At 36.7% G+C, this 16136-nt stretch overlaps 1 protein-coding gene across 1 annotated transcript; it reads left to right on the forward strand.

Moving 5' to 3' along the window:
* Positions 1 to 12781: 12781 nt before the first annotated feature.
* LOC125935101 (olfactory receptor 2C3) lies at positions 12782 to 14139 on the forward strand. The gene has a single exon (XM_049648807.1). The coding sequence runs from the start codon at positions 13159 to 13161 to the stop codon at positions 14137 to 14139; it is 981 nt and encodes a 326-aa protein (XP_049504764.1). The 5' UTR covers positions 12782 to 13158.
* The last annotated feature ends 1997 nt before the right edge of the window (positions 14140 to 16136 follow it).

Consider the following 16136-nt stretch of genomic DNA (forward strand, 5'->3'; position numbering starts at 1 on the left):
CCAGAATCCCTGACAGTAAAGGGTCTGCATTCTTGAAGCATATCATGTCTGTGGTGCTCATGGTGCACAGCTCATGGGCTGCGCTTTGTTAGAATATATGTTGGTGAAAAGGTTCTCAGTAAGAATGACACAGAGCTGGCTTTAGGATGTGGAATACCCCATACCCCAACTTCCTGGACCAGAGATCAGCATTCTTACTTTCTAAAAAAATTTAGTTAGTTAGAATTGCTTTTTTAAAAAAACTGTATTTATTTAAAGTATACAACATGATGGGGGAGATCTCAGGAAGATGGAAGAGTAGGAGGACCCTGACCTCAGCATATCCTATATTTTCAACTAGATATCATCCACATTGAAGTTAATAAGCCAGAGAGGGATCCCAAGACTGACAGAACAAACTCCACAACTAAATACAGAGACATTGAATCTGAAAGATTAAGAAAGGGGGGCTCCTGGGTGAGTTAGTTGGTAAGTATTCTCATGGTCCCTGAGATCAAGTCCCATGTAGGGCTCTGCATAGTGCAGAGCCTGCTTGGGAATCTCTTTTCTTCTCTCTCTCTCTCTCTGCCCTTCCCACCTTGTGCTCTCTCTCTCCCTCAAAATAAATAAACTTTAAAAAAATAAAATCTTAAAAAAATAATTATTGAAAGGTTAGGAAAGTCAGATAGCCAAAGGGAGGTTGCTTGTAGGAGAGAGAGCAGGAGCTCTGCCTTCAGAGAGGGCACAGAAATAGGCCTTCACCAGGGAGCCCAATCAGGAAGACTAATCTTCACAATATTTGTCTTTAGCATCCAAAGGGGCTGAATTTCATGAGTTTTTTTTTTTTTTAACCAGTGGGACATGGAGCCTGGAACATTAAAAGTCAACTGACTCAGCACTAGACAAGTCAGGAAAGCAAGTGATACCTGAGTCACAAATCTAAGATACAGCAACCTGTGCAGAGAGGCAGTATAAAAACTGGCAGGTTACTCAATGCTGGGCACTAATGAGAGACAGATCTGTTCATACTGTTTCCAGAGCATGTTGGGGGACTTCTTTAAAAAGTAGGGAGATGGCAGATGCATTTTCCTCCCCTGCCCACCAGCATAAACACAGAGCCACCTGAGGGAAGTCAGGTTGCACAGACATTTGTAGCCTAAATCCAGGTCTCATGTCACATTTTGTTAAATCTCCGAATGGGCCTACCCACCATCACAAACCAGGCCCAGCCATGCCCAGCCATGCCATGGCGCACTGTGCTCAGCCTCACACACACCCACTGCCCCCCGTGAAATCCCCCAGCTGCTACAGTGCTTCAGGGGATCCAACATAAGACTAGTGGCTAAACACAAATTCTGCTAATACCACACGCTACTCCCAAGTTCCCTGGCAGACATGGTTCCTTAGAACTCATCTGGCAGGGTTTTATAATGCAACAAAGAGCTAGCAAGACCCACAGCAGGCAGAGAGTCGGTGCAGAAAACCACACTCAAAAGAAAGGTGACTCAGACACAACATCAGAGTGTAAGCAGCAGATAGGACACTCTCCTGAAGAGCCAGGTTCTGATGAACAGGTGATAATGCACTGCAGGGCATGACAGGACCTCTTCTTCATAAAGTCACTACTGTCAAGAGCACAAGACACAGTTGAATTTCTCAACACAAAGAAACACACACACAACCAAAAACCGTAAGATACCTAGGAATAAACCTTAACCAGAGAAGTAAAAGATCTGTATTCTAAAATCTATAAAACACTTATAAAATAAATTTGAGTTAAAAGAAATAAAGAAATGGAAAACATTTCATGCTCATGGACTGGAAGTACAAACATTTTTTATATACTTTTATTTTTTTAATTATAAGTAATTACATTATGATTTACATATTCATAGTAAATAAGGGTGTTTTTTGTAATTTACATACAAGTTCATTAGCATATAGTGCAACAATGATTTCAGTAGATTCCTTAATGCCCCTTACCCATTTAGACCATCCCCCCTCCCACAATCCTTCCATCAATCCTCTGTTCTCCATATGTAAGTATTTTATGTTTTACCCTCTCCCTGTTTTTAAATTATTTTTGCTTCCCTTCCTTTATGTTCATCTGTTTTGTATCTTAAAGTCCTCACATGAGTGAAGTCATATGATATTTGTCTTTCTCTGACTAATTTTGCTTAACATATGTCCTCTAGTTCCATCCACGTAGTTGCAAATGGCATGATTTCATCCTTTTTTATTGCTGAGTAATACTCCATTGTATATATACACCACATCTTCTTTATCCATTCATCCATCAGTGGACATTTGGGCTCTTTCCATACTTTGGCTATGGTCGATAGCGCTGCTATAAACATTGGGGTACATGTGCCCCTTCGAAACAGCACACCTGTATCCCTTGGATAAATACCTAGTAGTGCAATTGCTGGGTCATAGGGTAGTTTTGTATTGTTGTTGGTGTTGTTTTTTTTTTTTTTTTTGGAAACTCCATACTGTTTTTCCAGAGTGGCTGCCCCCAGTTTGCATTCCCACCAGCAGTGCAAAGGAAATCCTCTTTCTCCACATCCTTGCCAACATCTGTCATTGCCTGAGTTGTTAACTTTAGCCATTCTGACTGGAGTAAGTGTTATCTCATTGTGGTTTTAATTTGTATTTCCCTGATGATGAGTGATGTTGAGCATTTTTTCATGTTGGCCATCTGGATATCTTCTTTGGAAGTGCCTATTCATGTCTTTTGCCCATTTCTTCACTGGATTATTTGTTTCTTGGGTGTTGAGTTTGATAAGTTCTTTATAGATTTTGGATACTAACACTTTATCTGACATGTCGTTTGCAAATATCTTCTCCCATTCCATAGGTTGCCTTTTAGTTTTGTTGATTGTTTCCTTCACTGTGCAAAATCTTTTTTTTTTTTTTTTTTTTTTTTTTTTTGATGAGGTCCCAATAGCTCAGTTTTGCTTTTGTTTTCCTTGCCTCCAGAGACGTGTTGAGTAAGAATGCTGGGCTGAGGTCAAAGAGGTTTTTGCCTGCTTTCTCTTCTAGGATTTTGATGGCTTCCTGTCTTACATTTAGGTCTTTCATCCATTTTTGAGTTTATTTTTGTGTATGGTATAAGAAAATGGTCTAGGTTCATTTTTCTGCATGTTGCTGTTCAGTTCTCCCATCACCATTTGCTGAAGAGACTGTCTTCATTCCATTAGATATTCTTTCCTGATTTGTCAAAGATTAGTTGGCCATACATTTGTGGGTGCATTTCTGGGCTCTCTATTCTGTTCCACGGATCTGAGTGTCTGTTTTTGTGCCTCTACCATATTTTTTTTCATGATTATAGCTTTGTAATATATCTTGAATGGATGTACAAATATATTTTTTTTAAGTTCATACTACCCAAAGCAATCTACACATTTAATGCAATCCCTACAAAATACCAATAGCATTTTTCACAGAGCTAGGACAGACCTATGGTACCACAAAAGACCCTGAATAGTCAAAGCAAACTTGAAAAAGAAAAGCAAAGATGGAGGCATCAAGATTCTGGACTTCAAGCTGTATATACACACAGATATATTATATATATACATACACGCACAAATAGGAATATTACTCAGCCATTAGGAAGAACGAAATCTTGCCATTTGCAATGAATGACTTGTATGGTGCTAGACTTATTATGCTAAGAAAAATAAGTCAGTCAGAGAAAGACAAATACTATATGATTTCAATTATATGTGGAATTTAAGAAAGAAAACAGATGAATATGGCAGAAAGAAGAAAAAGGAGAGAGCAAGATAAATCATAAAAGAGACTTTTAACTATAAAGAACAAACCGAGGGTTGCTGGAGGACAAGCAGATGGGAGATGAGCTAAATGCGTGATGGTCATTAAAGAGGGCACTTGTTGTGATGACCACTGGGTGTTATATGTAAATGATGAATCACTGAATTCTACTCCTGAAACCAAAAACAACAACAGCAACAACAAAAACAATAAAACAATATTCACCACGCTGTTCATTAGATCCTCAGAACTTAATAATCTAATAACTAAAAGTTTGTACCCTTTGAGTAGTATCTCCCCATTTTTCCCACTCCTTAGCCCCTAACAACCTTCATTTTATTATCTGCTTCTATGAGTTTGAATTCCTTCCTTCCTTCCTTTACCTCTCATTTTCTTTCTTTCTTTCTTTCTTTCTTTCTTTCTTTCTTTCTTTTTCTTTTTTTCTTTCTTTCCTCTTCCCTTTTTCATTTCCACATGTAGATGACATTATACAGTATTTTTTCTCTCTGTATGACTTATTTCACTTAGCATAACACCCTCCGGTTTCACCAATGTTGTTTCAAATGGCAGGATTTCATTTTTATGGCTGAATAATATTCCATTATATATTTCTATATCCACATTTTCTTTATCTATTCACCCTCCAATAGACACAGGTTATTTCCATATTTTGGCTACTGTGAATAATGTTACAATGAACATGGAAAACCAGGTACATAAAAAGGGGGCTTAACACCATTCGTCATTAGGAATTGCAAATAAAAACCATAATAAGATAGCACTTCACACCTGCTGGAATCTTTATTTTCAAAAAGATAAGAGATAACAAAAATAAGTGAGAATGTGGAAAAAAGGAACTTATGTGCATTGTTAGTAGGACTCTAAATTGATACAGATACTGTGGAAAACAGTATGGATGTTCCTCAGCATCCACAGTTTAAATCTCAATTAATTCCATAGATCATGATCAGTTAAGCAAAGCAACAGTAAAAAAAATAATAATAACCAAGTCAAATAGCATCCTGCTTTTGTTTTTCCCAAACCAGCAAGCTGCTCTAATGTATCTGTGGTATTAGAAAAGTTTCTTTTCTATTTCTGTAAGTAGACTGAATGATACTCAGATGCTAACCTGTGTTTCAGCAAAGATGGTGGACAATAATAGGATGTGTATTTGTGGGTGTATGTGTATGTGAATGTGTGCAGCCATGCACACAGGTATCATGAGTCTTTGCCTAAGTAAAATTTGTCTTCTCAAATTGTCTGGAAGGGATGTAAGAACTCACATGCTAGCCTGAGAGGTGCCCTTTGTGACATTGTTTCTGTATTGCTTGCTTAAATGAGAGTTTTAGAATTTGTCAGAGCTAACTAACATGAGGGTATAAGCTTTCAGCTATAGGATTCATAAGTTCTGGTGGTGTAATATACAACACAGTGATTGTAGCTAAAAATCCTGTTATATACTTGCAATGTGCTAAAATGGGCACCTGGGTAGCTCAGTCAGTTGAGCATCTGACTCTTGATTTCAGCTCAGGTCATGATCTCATAGTCATGAGAACAAGCCCCATGTTGGGCACTGTCCTGAGTGTGGAACCTGCTTAATATTCTCTCTCTCTTCCTCTGTTCCTCTCTCCCACTCCCACTCTCACTCTCTCTCTCTTTCTGGAAAAGAAAAAAAAAAGGAATGTGCTAAAAGAATAAGTCTATGTTCTCACCACACACAGGGGGGAAAAAAGGCAAAAATGTGTGGTGATGGATAGGTTAATTATCTTAATTAAGGGAATCATTTTGCAATGCATACATATGTAAAAATATTGCTATGCACACCTTAAATATATACATTTTTCAATCATGTCTCAATAAAACAGAAAAAAAGTGAACTTTTTCCTCTTAAGGCATTGACCATTGTTCTGAACTTTCAGAATTGAAAAATCACAGTGCTATGGACTGAATTATGTCCCCCTCCCATTCATATTTTGAAGGCTTGATTCCAGTACCTTAGAATGCATATTGGAATATAGAATCCTGAAAGCAGTAATTAACTTGAAATAAGGCCAATAGGGTGGGTAGTAATCCAAAATGACTGGTGTTATAAAGAGATTTGGACACGCAGACACCAGAAATGCACACATAGAGGGGGAAAAAAAAAGCATGTCAAGACACAAAAAGGTGTTACCATCTACAAGCCAAGGAGAGATGTCTCAGGAGAAACCAACCCTGATGGAACCTTGATCTTTATAGAACCGTATCCTCCAGAACAGTGAGAAATAAATTCCTGTTGCTTTAAATACTAATTTTTTTCATATTTTGTTCTATCAACATTAGCAAATTAATGCATATGTTCCCATCACAGTTTGCCACACACATATTAACTCACTAACACAAACACAAGGAAAGAAAAATTAAAAGTGCATTTCTTTCACTGTAGATGGGAGTTACACTGGAGATCGGGGGCGGGGGGACACAATTCAGTCCATAACACCACCCAAACAAAGATTCAGTAGAGGCAGTTAGCTACATAAATCTGAAGTTTGGCGTAGAAGTGCTGGTCACAGATATAATTTGGAAAGTCTTCAGGATTTAGTTAGTATTTGAAGGGATTACACTAGGTCCCTAAGGAAGTGCATGAAATATAAAAGAAACATCACTTAGAAGTGCAAGCTTATGTGCAGTCCTTGCTCTACCCTTTAATAGCCATTTGACCTTTAGCAAGCCCATTCAAAGCCCCAGGGGCCCCATTTCTAAGGTGGCATTCATAATAGCCCTTTACAGAGTTAAATTAGGAGTAATCTGGATAATTCAGGGATAATTCAAAAATCAGATAAATTTATTTTGGATGTAAAATGACTCATATTGGAGTAAATCATGTCAATTGCATATTCCAATGACTATATTCCTGTGTTATATCAAAAGCATTATATACTCCTAAACAGAATAGACCCAGAATCATTCATTCATTTATTAATAATAATAATAATAATGTATATGTATTAGATGCTGTCATATCAAGGCATATATTAGGATAAGGCACAATGTAATAGTAACTAGGGTAAATATAGCCCTTACCTTCACAGAATTTAAAAATTTAGAATTATATTCTGCAAATCTTTTAATATACATATCAAAAAATGGAAGGCAAGTAATTTAAGAGGCTAGACTAATAGCCAGAACTGGTTAGTTGAAGTGCAATGTGCAAATCCAGTCTTGACAAATTTCAAAGGCCAAATTCTTAGTAATTATGCTTACCCAAATGTTTACACAAACTGAAGAGTAAATTAATCATGGTTCAGTTGGGGACCAGTGCTAGAGAAATAAGAAATACTATCCAGTGAAATTATTCCATAATATATGTAAAAGTGTATTGCTATCAGCTAAAGACATTGAAGACAGGAGAATTGCAGAACAATGTACTTTATGAATATAGATACAAAAATCTTCAAAGAAAATAGCAAATTAAATCTTGCAGAGCAACTGAAAACACTATATGCCAAGTCAGATTTATTACAGGAATGCAAAGATGATTCAACATACAAAAATCAATTCATGTAATTTAAGAAGGAAACTGCTTCAACATAATAAGGTAATATGTTTTTAAAGACTCACAGCTATGGGGCACCTGGGTGGCTTGGTTGAGCATAGAACGTCAGCTCAGGTCATGATCTCACAGTTCATGAGTTCAAGCCCCACATCAGGCTTGCTACTGTCAGCACAGAGCCTGCTTCAGATCCTGTGTCCCCCCATCTGCCCCTCTCCTGCTCACCCTCTCTCTCTCTCAAAAATAAATAAATATTTAAATAAAGTAAAGTAAAGTAAAAATAAAAACCCACAGCTAACATCATACTCAATTGTGAAAACCCAAGATTACTCCTAAATTCAGGAACAAGTCAATGGTGTCCACTTTATCATCTCTATTCAACATTGTGTTGAAGTTCTAGCCTCAGTATTTAGGCAAACAAGAGAGATAAAAGACTTCCAAAATGAAAATTGAGAAGTAAAATGATCTCTACTCACAAATGGCATGATTTTTAATGTGTACAATGCTGAAGAATCCACAAAATTATTAAAGTTAATAAAGGAATTCATTAAAGTTGCAAGATACTTGATCAAACACAAAATGCAGTTGTATTTTTGTACACTATCAATAAACAATTCCAAAAGGAACTTAACAGAATAATTCTATCTACAACATCATGGGAGAAAAAAGATACTTAGGAATAAATTTAAGGATATTTAAGACTGAAAACAACAAACTATTAATGAAAAGAATTGAAGACCTAAACAAATAGAAAGGCATCCATGTCTATGAATGGAAAGACCTAATATCACTAAGATGGCAATATCTCCCAAAGTGATCTATGGGTTTAATGCAATGCCTATCAAAATACCAATGTTTTCTCTTGTCATTGCTGCAAAAATAGAAAAGCCAATCATCAAATTCATATTGAATTACAAAGGACCCAGAATAGCCAAAACAACATTGGAAAAAAAATAACAAATTTGGAGACCTCACATTTTCCAATTTCAAAACTCACTACAGAGCTATAGTAATCAAAAGTGTGGTATTTACATAACTATATACATGTAGACCAATGGTACAGAAATAAACTCATAGATCTATGGCAACTGATTTTAGATAATGGTGCCAAGACCACTCAATGGGAAAAGAACGGTTCCTTCAACAAATAGTGCTGGAACTACTGGATAAATATCTGTTTAAATAATGAAGTTGAATCCCTATCGTATGCCATATTTAAACATGAATAATAAATAAGTAAGTAAGTAAATAAATAAGGATAAATGACCTAATTATAAGAGCTAAAATTATAAAATTCTTGGAAGAAAATACAGAAGAACCACTTCATGACTTGATTTGGCAATGGTTTCCTAAATATGACACCCTAAACATAAGAAGCAAAAGCAAAAATAGACAATTGGACTTCATAAGGAAAAAAAATTATCAAAACACACTACAAAACGAGTGGGGAAAAAAGCGGCAACACAGAAGAAAATATGTGCATATCATGTATCTGACATAAGCAGAATATATAAATAACTCTTAACAACAAAAAGACACAAGTAATGCAGTTAAAAGTGGACAAAGGATCTGAATAAAACTGTTCTAAAAAAGATAAAGTCACCAAAAGTACATAAATAGATGCACAATATCATCAATCTTTAGGGTATGGAAATAAAAAACACAATGGAATCTGATTTCACACCCACAGGATTATTACAAAAAAAATGTTTAAGTGGAAAATAAAAAGTATTTGCAAAAATGTGGAGAAATTGGAACATACAGTGCAGTGCTTGTAGGAATGTAAATGGTGCAGTCACTGTAAAAAGTTTGGCAGTTCTCCAATAAGTTAAACACAGAATGATCATATGACCCAGGGGTTCCACTCCTAGCTGCACACCTGAAATAACTGAAAAAAGACATTCAAACAAAATTTGCAGAGAAATGTTCACAAAAGCTCTATTCACAATAGCCAAAAGCAGAAACAGCCAAAATATCCATCAACAAATATATCCAATGTTCATCAGTAGATGAATAGGTAAATATAATATGGTGAAGTCACACAATGATCATATTCATTCAGCTATCAGAACAAATGAAATACTGATATATGCTACAATGTGGATAAACCTTGAAAACATTATGCTAAGTGAAAGAATCCAAACACAAAAAGCCATAAAATACCTGATTTCATTTATGTGGAATATTCAATATAGGCAGATTCTTAAAGACAGAAATCAGTTTAGTGGTTGCCAGAGCCTAGAGAGAGAAAGCAAATGAACAGTAACATCTGGGGTGACAAAAAAGTTCTGGAACTAGATGTTGGTGATAGTTGCACTATTTTGTGAATGCACTCAATTTCACTGATTTGTATATTTCAAAAATTGTTACGACAGTAAATTTATATGTTGTATGCATTTTAATACAATAAAAAATAATCTCATTTTTAAAGAAAAGATGTTAGCTCATTGCTGTGGTATACACAAATGATTATACAATTAAATTTAAAAAAAAAATCTATAGCAGCATGTACTAAAATTACTGTAATAAGAAAATATTCAGACTCTCTCCTCCACTGCATGATAAATCTTTGTGTAGAGAGAGTTCATTCTTATGTTCTTATAAACAATGTTTGGCAGTATAAAAACAAAATAATGTTTTATTCATAAAAGTAATCAATTATTTTGATTACAATGAAATTGTAATTATTCAGTAGGGAAAAAAAAATCCCCAAAGTTTCTTTCCTTCCAGTTTCACTCCCCTGACATATACATCACCCTCTGTCTCCCTCCTCAATGCTCCAGAGGATAAAATGAATGTCTCATGATTATACAGGTTTTATGACACACTTGGTCCTTTGAGGGTCGGCATGTATATCCCATTCTGGAAACACTGTGAGCCATCCTCATTTCTTTGCTAACAGTTTTCGTAGGGAAAAAAAAAGTGCTTCTAATTTCAACCTATGCTGATTTTAAAACTCAAGAATGTGTTTTTAGACATGCATTTAAATAGAATCTAACATGTCTGCCATCAATGAGTTGGAGATTTACAATATTTTAGGGCTTCTCAAATCCCATGGCTATTTTCCTACTTTTTAATGCCACATCCACTGAATTTATGGACTTTATCCATCTTTGAAGTAAAATACTCCCCATTATACAACATTTCCAATCTCCATACAGGGAGATGCTGCTGTTAGATCACCATCAGTAAGTGACATTCTTGGCTTTGTTTATTTGTTTGTTTGCTTGTTTGTTTATGGTATTTAAGGTGAACCGGTGTCACAGAGTTTCTGTCAATTCCAGTTAAGATTGATGAACACTGATCTATTTCAATAATCTGACTTGCTCTTCTTGAGGTCTTTGGTATTTTAGCAGGTTATCTACATCCAGGAGTAGAGTTTGTGACTGCATAATTGACTCAAAACTTGAACTCAAAACATTTTCATAACTGTCTCTATGCTACCTTTCTTTGTCATAATGTCAAAGACTTTGGGCAGGGATCACATTTTCAAGAATTATTATTTATTGTGACAGTTTTGGTGAATCTCTGTGAATGAACAAACCTTCTCCTCTACTTGGAATGCTATTTTTGTACTAAGAATCTGAAAGTCTCTGGTGTAGCTGCAGTACTAGCACTGAGCAGCTATGGAACTTTGGGTAAATCATTGAAAAGTTCTAGAAATAGATCAGGTCACCATAAAGGTCTCTACTTCCTCAAAAATTCTACTGAACTGTTATGTCGTGACTGACCTTATGGCCACCATCTCTGGTGATGTTCATACATTTTCTTCATATGTGAGTCCATGTGCTTTCCCCATCCCCACAGAGGGTAAGCTAATATCCACAGGCAACAATGTAGTTTTCTGTTTTGCCCCTTACTTTTGCATGTCCCCATGCTCACCCAAGATGACTTCTGTAGGGGATAATCACTCTATTGTATCATGGTTCAGTTGCACACATCTGTCCTCATTCACTTCTCTTTCATATCCATATTATGAAGCCATCTATGTTCTCACAACTCTCAATGTTTCCCCAGTTTGAAGGGGGTCCAAATCCATCTTCCAGATGCTTTTACAGAGCATCAGTTCTATACTGATCTACTATATAACAATCAGATAATTGTCTCCTAATGTTGGCTGAGTGTCCTCCACATTGGTACAGCTTCTGCTCATACATTTTTGCAAATGGCTGAAGCTCTCTGAGCCCCATTTTTATATATTCATGATGGAAACTGTGTATGTATTTTTTTAAATATGTGAATGAACATATGTGTTTAAGTTTATTTTCCTTGGTTAACCTCCAGTTTTAGAGATGAGTTTAGAGTTTTAAAACCCCTTGGGATTTTAAAAGAGATGACAATTGAGTTTATAGCTGTTCTGTTCTTCACACCTGGATGGATTGTAGTTATAATGAATTTATTCTTCCTTGTAAAAGACAAGGAAGAAAAATATTAATGCTTTTTTTTAAAGAAGGACCTCAGAACTTTTCATGGACATCTGAAGCAGACTGGAATTGTCCATTTTTCTCTATGTGGATTTCTGACTTCCCACATTCTCCCTGCTAAGTCATGGTTTATTCTCTTCCACCTGTGTAAGAAGAGGGACTAATCTGGGTCAATAGTTCTTTCCTGAAAACACTGCTGTGAGATTACACTGAAGATTCCTTAATTATGCCTTTATATCATTCTGGTACTTCCTCCATCATGACCATAAACATATTCTAATGACCTGTTTCACAATTTTTCATTCAATTACTATTGATTAAGGGATTTTCATAAGCCACACACTGAGCTAGGCACTGGGGACCCAGAAGCAAAATAAACAGAGTCATGAGTCCATGGAATTTATACTCTAGCTGAGTTAGACAGGCACAAATATAATAAATTAGAATAGCATATTTGTTCTATGGTGATAAGTAATACAAATAAAAATAAAGCAATAAAGGAAGAGAAGGGAGCTGGGAGGGTTTTCAGTATTAAATTACACCTTTGCTTCATTGTATGGAAGGGCTGAATCACTATCTTGTACACTTGAAACTAATATTACACTATAGGTTAACTGATTGGAATTTAAATAAAAACTTAAAAAAATATAAGACATTTACCTCAATGGAAGATGACTTTTGAAAAACAACCTGAAGAGGGTGATAAAGCAAGTCTGTGGATGGATGTCTTGGGAGAAAGACACTGCAAGCCTTACTCAAAGAAAATGAGGGTGTTAAGCAGTGGAGACATATGATCACATTGTATCTTAACATAATCTTCTGGCCTCTGTGTTCAGAATGCCCTGAAGGGAACTAATGAGAAAAGCAGGGAGGCAAGTTTAGATACTAGATCAATAATTCAGGTGATAAATGATGGCAGCATAGTCCAGGGGTGTAGCAGTAAGGCTACAAGAAATGATGAGAACCTGAATTTTATGATAAAGCAAAAATTTGTTAATTGTGGGATTTAGGAAAAAGAGAAATGTCACGATGGATTTTATTTGGCCATTAACTGAGAGAGGGAATGGCAAGGGAACAATTTTAATGCCTCTGCAGTGTTTCATCACATGAAATACCATCTGGTACTCAAGAAAAACCTGATCACTAAACACAGTTGACTCCAGATGTTGTTACTGTAAGCAATGTTTCAATAAAATAACCAGGGTAAAGATTTTTGTATCAATGTCCATTTTCCCCTAGGTTATGCATATTTTCATGTCTTTCCAAACTAGCCTTCAGGAAGATGATGTAACATCATCCACAGAGCAGTTGAGTAGATGGTTTCAAGAACAATGGATATAAAATTGTGCCTAAAGTTTGCTAGCTGACAGAATCATTTTATACCTCATATCCTGTGCCCCCCACTCACTGCAGGTGGTCTTTTAGTCTTACTTCTGGCTGCATGTGATGATGGGAATAGCCAATGCAAGTTCTCCAGAAGTCTTTGTCCTCCTGGGCTTCTCTGCACAACCCTCACTGGAATCTATCCTCTTCATCATTGCCTTAGGGTTTTATGTGGTGTCTATCTTGGACAATGGCATCATCATTCTGGTTTCCTGCATAGATGTGCACCTCCACACTCCTATGTATTTCTTCCTTGCCAATCTCTCCTTCCTGGACATTAGCTTTACCACAAGCATTGTCCCACAACTCCTGGTCAACCTCTGGGGACCACAGAAAACCATAAGCTCTGTAGGGTGTGTGGTCCAGTTCTACATCTCTCACTGGCTGGGGGCCACTGAATGTGTCCTCCTGGCAGTCATGTCCTATGATCGCTATGTCGCCATTTGTAGGCCACTACATTATACTGTCATCATGCATCCACAGCTTTGTCTCAGCTTGGCCTTTGCTTCCTGGCTTGGGGGTCTGACTACAAGCATAGTGGGCTCCACACTCACTATGCTTCTGCCATTGTGTGGAAACAATCGCATTGACCACTTCTTCTGTGAGATGCCCCTCATTATGCAACTTGCTTGTGTGGATACCAGCCTCAATGAGGTGGAGATGTATGTGGCCAGCTTTATCTTTGTTGTCTTGCCTCTGGGTCTCATCCTGGTTTCATATGGCCACATTGCCTGGGCTGTAATGAAGATCAGGTCAGCAGAAGGATGGAGAAAGGCCTTCAACACCTGCTCTTCCCATGTGGCAGTTGTGACTCTATTTTATGGGAGCATCATCTTTATGTATCTCCAGCCAGCCAAGAGTAACTCTCATGAACAGGGTAAGTTCATAGCCCTCTTCTATACTGTTGTCACCCCGATGCTGAACCCCCTGATTTACACACTCAGAAACAAAGATGTGAAGAAGGCTCTCAGGCACATTGCATCAGAGAATTGCTGTGGCTTTGCAGGATCATTGGGGCATATTAGACATGTGAGTAACTTGTGAGAAGTAAGAAAAAAATTAAAGATAACAAAATTGATTGGGGACACAGGATATTTGGGATGTAGCTTCTATTCCAATATTTCTTGAGTTCAAGGTAGGTGACAATCTGATATGAATGTGTTCATACATCATTTTCAGGCTAAGAGAAAGTATTTTCTGTTTTAATTTTTTGTTAATAATCATATTGTTTTGTTAGTTGCTTATGTTGTTATATATATGTAATATATATGCTAATTGTCATATTGTTAATTGCTTGTATAGTTATATATATTCATTGTTATTTTTTTAATTGCTTTTAGTAATTGCCTTTGGAGATGACTAATCTGTGTGAACTGTTTTACATTTTTTCCTAATATTTGTAACAAATCCACAAGTTAAATATTATGAATTTCATAAAGGTTAGGCAATTACAACACTACTAAGATTTTATGCTGAGATTTAACTCTAGATCTATCTATCCATGGACATGCTTACCATTTTGTCTATAACCCGTAACCACACAATAAGAAATATATAGGAATTTGGTCTTTGTGCCTGGTGGTACAAAGCTTCTGGGACCATTGGAATTTCTTGAGTGATTTGGATGAGAGGTACGTCTTTTGTTATTCATAATGAGTCCATTTCACACATTTTCTCTATCCATTTAGTCGAACTACCTTTAGTCTGACCATTGGGAAAACTTCCTTTTACTATCATATTTTAGGACATTCACAGGGACTGTCCTTTTCACTCTGCTGCTGGTATAAGATGTTGTTACAGCTGTAAAAATGGTACATGCTTTTCCTTTCTTTGTGAATGGCTAAATATTGTACAACTTTTATGGGCTTTTAGGTAGGGGAAGAGAAGCAAGAAAGGGCAGAGACACATGATAATGTTAGTCCATGAGTCGCGAAGGGAGCAATGGAGTGCATTAACATTTTTAAATTTTATTTAGTACCAAAAAATGAAAAAGAAAAAATGAAGGAAAATAATTTTTAAAGTATTATATAAAAATTTTCAATATCTGAAGAAAAAAAACTTTAATCTGAATATTAACTTTCCCTGACTACTCGGAAAGATGAATGAAAATCCTCCAAAGTTTAAAGGCAGTTATTTTCCTTTGCCTGCTTGTGGTTGTGATCAAGCTCAGTAGATAACGTTTTACAGATTCATAATATAACAGCAAGGAAGGGGCAGGAGGACTCTCTGGTCTCCCCATTTCCCCAAACATGCAGTATCTTCCTGACCTCAAGTATCTGTCTAACTTAGGACAGCAGTGCATATTCTCATCAATTTATTCAGAGAAAGCCGAGCACAGAGGTCGTCCCAAAACCATGAAGCACAGCACTGGGCTCTGTTCTGCTCTTCTCTCAAGCCCTGTCTTGTACAGAGGATAATAATAAACATTACTCATATTTTCCTCTACTTTCCTTAAGTGCCTGGGCTGATGGGTCATTTACTATCCCAAATGTTACCTAAATGCTTAACATGAAATTAAGACATCCTGTCTGGAATTCAAGAAGATATACTCAAAGTGTGATTGCGCCTCAGATTGATGTCCAAAATAACTGAAATTAGCACCAAATATTTCACACACTTTCTGGCCCCATGTCCGTAGAACTTGGGGAAGCCTCCAACAGAGCTATTCTGAGGCAGTGCAGCCTGCCTGAGGAGAAGTGAGGAAAGGTCTCCCTATTTAGGAAGAGTGAATGCCTATCCTATTTGAGTATATGTCCTATAGTCACAGTAACAGTAGAAAAGATGTTTACATGCTATATTGGAAAGCCAACCACCTACTTTTGCGTATTGAACCCCTTTTCTGCCCAATACATCAGACCTTCTAGATTCCATCGTAACTCTTGTCGCTCCTGCTGCTCTTGCTGCAACCATTTGCACAATCTTTGATAGCTTCTCAAAGAAGCAGAGAGGTCCAGGATCACCCCACTTCCTGTCTGGGTCTCCTTCCATACTGTTTGCTGTGAATATCATGCTGAAGTTAAGCTTGCACAGCCTTGAAATGA

This window comes from Panthera uncia (assembly GCF_023721935.1).
Source record: "Panthera uncia isolate 11264 chromosome A1 unlocalized genomic scaffold, Puncia_PCG_1.0 HiC_scaffold_17, whole genome shotgun sequence".
NCBI lineage: Eukaryota > Metazoa > Chordata > Mammalia > Carnivora > Felidae > Panthera > Panthera uncia.

What these genes read in the sequence shown, in the direction of transcription:
- LOC125935101 (XM_049648807.1), top strand. Translation starts at nt 13,159, where the DNA reads ATGATGGGAATAGCCAATGCAAGTTCTCCAGAAGTCTTTGTCCTCCTG.